The following is a 7,267-nucleotide window of genomic DNA, read 5'->3' on the forward strand; positions in this document are numbered from 1 at the left end:
TGTGACAATTAAATAATGGTTTTGAGTATTGTACCTTGGTTCATGTTTTAAACAAGAAAATTATGTCACATCTTTTGTCGAACACTTGGTAATTATGGAGATGGGATCTATGTGTATTTTGGAGAGATTGATTGTGGTAATATTTATTTTGTTTGCTTGAGAATATTTGATAAGTCTATATTTATGGGCAAAATTTGCCAAAATTTTATTAATTATTATTTTTCTCCAAATCATTTATAAGGCTTCCGCATTATAGTATTTATAGTTTAATGTCATGAGGTAAGGATGTTACATTTAGTGGTATCAGAGCAACGTTTTTCGGACCAATGATTTGGCACATGTCTTCCTATGCTTGTGACACTTCGGTATGTATCTTTCTGCATCTCATTGATGTATTGGTATGATGATAAGCTTTACATGTAATATGTTTTGAAAATGATTTTAAATTGAGATGCAATATAAGAAAATACCACCCAAGAGAAAAGCTCCTGAAGTACCTCCTAGAAGGAGAGCCGGAGAAGACCGAGATAGTACTTCCTCTAATGTAGTTGATGAGTTTAGTAGGTTACTTCACGAGCAAGCTAAAGTGCATGGGGAACAAATCCAGCAACTTCTCCGAGTGCAATCACCGATTCAAGGTATAGGCCAAGGCCGTGATCAACGAGTTCAAGAACGATTTGTTGAGGGAGCTTATGATAAATTCAAGAAGATGAATCCACCCGAATTTGTAGGGAGTCCGGACCCTTTGATTGCGATGGAGTGGGTGAAGGCGGTCGAGGCGATCTTTGATTACCTTAACTTTGATGATAAAGATCGAGTGAGTTGCGCTGTGTTTCTCTTAACCAAGACTGCAAGAATTCGGTGGGAAGCAACCAAGGTAACGATTAATGTTGAAACATTGAAACGGAATGAGTTTAAAGATTTGTTCTATGATAAGTACTTTCCTAGCGATGTTAAAGCCCGCAAGGTGAAAGAATTCTTGGAGCTAAAGCAAGGGACAATGAGCATGAATGATTACATATTGAAGTTTGAAGAAGGTTGTCTTTTTGTTCCTTTCATTGCTAGCAATGACAAAGATAGAGCCGAGCATTTTATGTGGGGTTTGAGAGCGGAGATTCGAAGAGATGTTCGAATGTCGAAGGCTAATTCTTACAAGGAGATTGTTGAGAAAGCATTAATGGCCGAATATGATGAGAAAGAGATTGATAAAGAAAGACAATTCAGGAGGCAAAAATTTGTCCAAACGGGTTAAGCTTCAGTTCAAGGAGAAAGAGGAGGACACAAGTGGAAAGGAAAGGAAGAATATCGCGGTAAAGCTCCTGCGGTGCCATTTGAATCAGATAAGCCTTTATGTCCTAAATGCCATAAACCACATAAAGGAGAGCGCTTAGTTGGAAGCAACAAATGTTATAGATGTGGAGGTGTTGGGCACATTGCGATCAATTGCACTCAATCATCGGGCAAGGGCCGAGTTCAGGGGCGTATTTTCTCTTTGACCAAGGAAAGAATTAATCCTGATTCGTCAATCATTTCAGGTACCATTCTTATTTCAGGAAAGGTAGCTACTACTCTTATTGATACTGGCGCCACACATTCTTTTATATCTGAGCAATTTATGCATTCTCTGGGTCTTGTTCTTATTGGTGAAATTGTCCACTTTTCTATTGTGCTTCCTTCGGGAGATTATATTCATTCTTCAAGTGTGATTCGAGCGTGCCCTGTTCAAGTAAATGAGGAATTATTGCATGCTGATTTGATTGTCATTCCCATGATTGAGTTTGATGTTATTTTGGGAATGGATTGGTTATCTACTTATCGAGCTGTGTTAGATTGTGTAGCCAAGACAGTGCATTTTCCTCTAGGACATGGTGATAGCAGGGTCTTCACGGGGTCAGGTACTTCACTTGGCCTTTGTTTTATTTCTTGCTTGCAAATGCAACGGATGTTGGTTAAGGGTTGTCACGGGTTTCTAGCATCGGTGGTGGATATAACTAGAGAAGGGAGTGGGATTATGAGCGACATTGATATTGTGAGGGATTATCTTGATGTTTTTGCGGATGATGTGCCGGGATTGCCACCGGATAGAGAGGTGGAATTTGTTATTGATATTGTACCAGGTACCGCACCGATTTCTAAAGCCCCTTATCGAATGGCCCCAACTAAAATGAAAGAATTGAAGAGTCCATTGCAAGAGTTATTAGATAAGGGCTTTATTAGACCAAGTTCATCTCCATGGGGGGCACCGGTATTATTTGTGAAGAAGAAAAATGGGTCCTTGAGACTGTGTATTGACTATCGAGAGATCAACAAAGTAACGATCAAGAAAAAATATCCTTTGCCCAGAATTGATGATATTTTTGATCAGTTGCAAGGTGCTACTGTATTTTCCAAGATTGATTTGCGGTCGGGTACCATCAATTGAAAGTAAAGGAGTGTGACATACCTAAGATGGCTTTTCGAACCAGGTATGGTCACTACGAGTTTTTGGTTATGTCGTTTGGATTAACCAATGCTCCTTCTGTATTTATGGATCTTATGAATGGGGTTTTCAAGCCATATTTGGACAGTTTCGTTATTGTCTTCATTGATGATATTTTAATCTATTCAAAGACTCGAGATTTACATAAGGAGCATTTGAGGATCGTGTTACAGCAGTTGAGGGACAACCAATTATATGCTAAATTCAAGAAGTGTGAATTTTGGCTGGAACAAGTTGCATTTTTAGGTCATATTGTTTCCAAAGATGGAATTGCTGTGGATCCGGCTAAGATTGAAGCAGTCAAGAAGTGGCCTATTCCCTTGACAGTTGTTGAGGTACGAAGTTTCCTTGGGTTAGCAGGGTACTATCGTCGTTTTATTGCTGATTTCTCTAAAATAGCCTTGCCACTTACTACTCTTACGAGAAAGACAGTTAAGTTTGAATGGACTAATGAATGTCAGCAAGCATTTCAAGTATTGAAGGACAAATTGACTTCAGCTCCAGTGTTAGCTCTTCCTCAGGGAGTTGAAGACTTTGTGGTGTATACAGATGCTTCGAAGAAAGGTCTCGGTGCTGTGTTGATGCAGCGAGGCAAAGTTATTGCTTATGCTTCTCGTCAATTGAAGGATTATGAAAAGAACTATCCGACTCATGATCTTGAGTTGGCAGCCGTGGTATTTGCTTTAAAGATCTGACGAAATTATTTATATGGCGTGAAATGTGAAATTTTCTCAGATCATAAAAGTCTTAAGTATCTCTTTACTCAGAACGAACTGAACATGCGTCAGAGAAGGTGGTTAGAACTTGTGTAGGATTATGATTGCACTATCAGTTATCATCCAGGAAAAGCGAATGTGGTTGCTGATGCATTGAGCCGAAAGTCTGGTCTTCAATTGGGTTCTATGATTCCAAAGCCTCTATTGTTGGATTTGCAGAAAAGTGAGATCGCATTGGTTGAGGAAGGTACGATCGCTCAACTTTCAACCTTAGTTATTCGACCGAATTTGATCGACAGAATTAAACATGAGCAATAGTTGGATACTCTTTTGTTGGATTTTAGAGCAAAGGCAGAGAAGAAGGGGAATTCTGAATTTGGATTGAACAGTGATGGCCTGATTACATTTCAAGGTCATATTTGTGTTCCTATTGGTGATGCTATTCGTCGTGATGTTTTGACGGAAGCTCATACTGCACCTTATTCAGTACATCCTGGTGGCACCAAGATGTATCAAGATCTTCGTCGATTGTACTGGTGGCCTGTAATGCCCAAGAATTGTAGGTTGATAAGATGAGATTATGAAGTTTGCATGAAAGGACACCGCCCCCGCGCCCCAGTTTCTACCGCACCTGCGGTGTAAGGGCAGAAAGTAGAGTTTTGAATACAAGAGAGACCGCACCCGCGGTCCAAGATATACCGCACCCGCGGTCGTTGATTTTGAAATGTTGAAGGATTGCCGAAGCCACACCGCACCCGCGCTGAGCAGTGCACCGCACCCGCGGTAGATGGACAGTAGGTTGTGAAATTTGGGCCGAAGCATGAGCGCACCTGCGGTCCCTGAGCCACCGCACCCGCTGTCGTGCGTGTTACACAAAGAAATGGCCATGTGTTACTCAACATGCAAGAGATATATATGTGTAACCTTCAGTTGCTGGCATTTTTAGACCACCGAGAAAACCCCTTAGCATCTTCAAGTTTCTTCAAGGCTTTGAAGTAAGATTTCTCATGATCTAGTTATCCAAATTCTAATCCAAGTAGAGATTATTGATCCTTGTATCATTGGCTACAAGAAGATGTAAGTTTCTTTTCATTTCAGCATGGTTTGAAGTTAAGTGTTGGGGAAAATCGGATATGGTTGTTATTATGTATTTTTGATATGTTGAGCATAGTATAATTGCAATCGGATCGATTTTCGGATACTGCATGAGATGGTTTCGATTTTCCAGCATGTATTATGTGGAAATTATACAGATTTCAGAGTATATAATTGTGTTTTGATGGGATTATGAGTTGATTGTGATTGATTATGTTGAGTTGATGTTATCAGTATTGAGAACTACGCAGTTATGCTGTCGAATTATACCGAGAATGATTATTGACTTGTTCAAGACTTGATGTGAGTTATATATTGATAAACTACTTCTATATATTGTCATTTCAGATTTGATTGACAGATTTGATCTTCGACTTCAATATCTTGATCAATTCCTACGACACGAAAGGTATAATTCATGTGAACACGGGAAGACATGACTCGATTCAGACTGGATACGAGTTTCCCAAAATCACATACTAGATTCTTATTTATGTTTGATTATGATTATGTCTTGTTTATAGATTTATATTCAAGCATTTGAGATAGGAGTCATTGACAGATTGTCAAACTAGACGTTCGGTGTATCGACGCATAGGAGCAGATCATCTCCGATTGTAGACATTCGATACAGATATGACCGAAGTCTAGGAATAAGACGTACCGNATCAAAGAATAAGAGTCATATTGTTTTATCTGTATTCACTAATGTGTCATGATTACTGATACATTTATTATGATTTTGTATTTAATTGCATGACATGCATGTATACCATGTTTTATACTGGGATTTGTTCTCACCGGAGTATCCGGCTGTTGTTGTGTCTGTATGTGTACATAACGACAGGTGGGGCAGGATCAGGGTCGCGAGCAAGATGAGAGATCAAGATATTGTGGTGATTTCGGACATAGCAGATTACTAGTTCTTTTGTACTAGACGTGTACTGGATTTTCTAAACACTAGTATATGATTGTACTAAAACAGAGTTGTATGTACATTATGTTTGTTTAATCGAATAAAGAATAGTTTCATGCTTCATTTATACATTTGATGTAATGTTAAAAGCAAAATTTTGACCCACATTTTCTAGCAACGATCCGACTAATCCCCAAACGAATTGAGTTAGAGCCCGGGTCCCCACAACAGGAGGTATCAGAGCAGTAGGTTTCTGTATAGACTGAGATAGAAGAGAGTGAGCGGGGTAGATCGAGTCGTCTTCCTTGCTTATATCATGCTAGCACACGTCATGATTTATTGCTTCCACTATTACACGTTGTGTTGTTATCTGAGTTGATTGCAGCATCTACTTGCCAAGACTGAATCAGAACCGATTCTGGATCAGAGGTATATGATCAGAGGAGGACTGAGACAGATTGTATAGACTGTATACTAATCCCCAAACGAATTGAGTTAGAGCCCGGGTCCCGACATGGCCAGGCATGAAGAAAGATATAGCATCATTTGTTTCTGAATGCTTGACTTTTCAGTAGTTAAAGATTGAGCACCAACGACCGGCGGGCTTGTTGCAATCCTTACCTATACCGCAATGGAAGTGGGAACACATCACTATGGATTTTGTTGTTGGGTTGCCAAGAACTCAGAAGGGTTATAATTCTATTTGGGTGATTGTGGATCGATTGACCAAGTCATCACATTTTCTCCCTGTCAAGACGACATATTCTATGACTCAATATGCGGACACGTATGTCCAAGAAATTGTAAGACTTCATGGGATACCCGTGTCGATTGTTTCAGATCGTGATACAAAGTTTACATCTGAATTTTGGAAGAGTCTCCATAGAGCTTTGGGTACAAAGTTGGCCTTTAGCACAGCCTATCATCCTCAGAGCGATGGGCAATCAGAGAGAGTTATACAGATTTTGGACGATATGTTGAGGACCTGTACTATTGACTTTCCTGGTAGTTGGGATTCGAAGTTACCTCTTGTCAAGTTCACATATAATAACAGCTACCAGTCATCGATTGGCATGGTACCATATGAAGCATTATATGGTAGGAAGTGTAGATCACCTTTATATTGGGATGAAGTAGGAGAAAGGAAGATGTTGGGACCCGAGTTGGTTCAACAAATGGTTGATGTGGTCGCACTGATTAGACAAAGAATGAAGACGGCTCAATCTCGACATACAAGTTATGCAAATGTTCGAAGAAGACCTTTGGAGTTCAATGTAGGTGACCAAGTGTTCGTTAAGATAGCTCCCCTCAAGGGAGTTATGAGGTTTGGAAAGAAAGGTAAGTTGAGTCCTCGCTATATTGGACCTTTCGAGATTCTGGATAGGATTGGTGAACGAGCGTATCGATTGGCTTTGCCTATGGATTTAGATCGAGTTCACAATGTTTTCCATGTTTCAATGTTACAGAAGTATTTGTCCAATCCATCCCATGTTCTTCGACACGAAGCATTGGATCTTTTGCCTAATCCGAGCTATGAAGAAGTGTCTGTTCAAATTCTTGACCGCAAAGTGAAAGTGCTAAGGAACAAAGAAATTGGCTTTGTTAAAGTTCTTTGGAGGAATCATGTGATTGAAGAGGCTACATGGGAACCGGAGGAAGAGATGAGAGAACGTTATCAAGATTTATTTTGAAGTAAGCAAATTTCGGGGACGAAATTTTTATAAGGGGGGGAGATTGTAATATCCCAACCATTTATCCTTCTATTGTCAATGATGATTATTCTATGGTTTGGTGTTATGGCTATATGGTTAAGTTATTATTGATCATGGTTATTGTTATGGTTTATGAGTATAGTTGATGGAAGGGTTGGTATTGCATGTTATAGCATCAATATGGTTATTGCAATGTATTCATGGTTATTTATTGTATGGTTTTGGTATGGTTTAGTAGATGGTTGTGTATTTGAGGAGTTGTTATTGTTGTGAAGGTATAATGTTGGGTGTTGGATTGATGGTTTGGATGGTTTGAGCCAAATAGGTAATTGGGGTGCAGAAATGGTAT

General features: G+C 39.5%; 1 protein-coding gene across 1 annotated transcript; it reads left to right on the forward strand.

Moving 5' to 3' along the window:
* The first annotated feature begins 451 nt into the window (after window positions 1-451).
* On the forward strand, window positions 452-6,897 carry LOC140963943 (uncharacterized). The gene is made up of 6 exons (XM_073423424.1): window positions 452-1,247; window positions 1,554-2,271; window positions 2,466-3,070; window positions 3,323-3,442; window positions 3,542-3,691; window positions 6,344-6,897. The coding sequence occupies exons 1-6, from the start codon at window positions 452-454 to the stop codon at window positions 6,895-6,897; spliced, it is 2,943 nt and encodes a 980-aa protein (XP_073279525.1).
* The last annotated feature ends 370 nt before the right edge of the window (window positions 6,898-7,267 follow it).

This window comes from Primulina huaijiensis, chromosome 18 (assembly GCF_012295235.1).
Source record: "Primulina huaijiensis isolate GDHJ02 chromosome 18, ASM1229523v2, whole genome shotgun sequence".
NCBI classification, from domain to species: domain Eukaryota; kingdom Viridiplantae; phylum Streptophyta; class Magnoliopsida; order Lamiales; family Gesneriaceae; genus Primulina; species Primulina huaijiensis.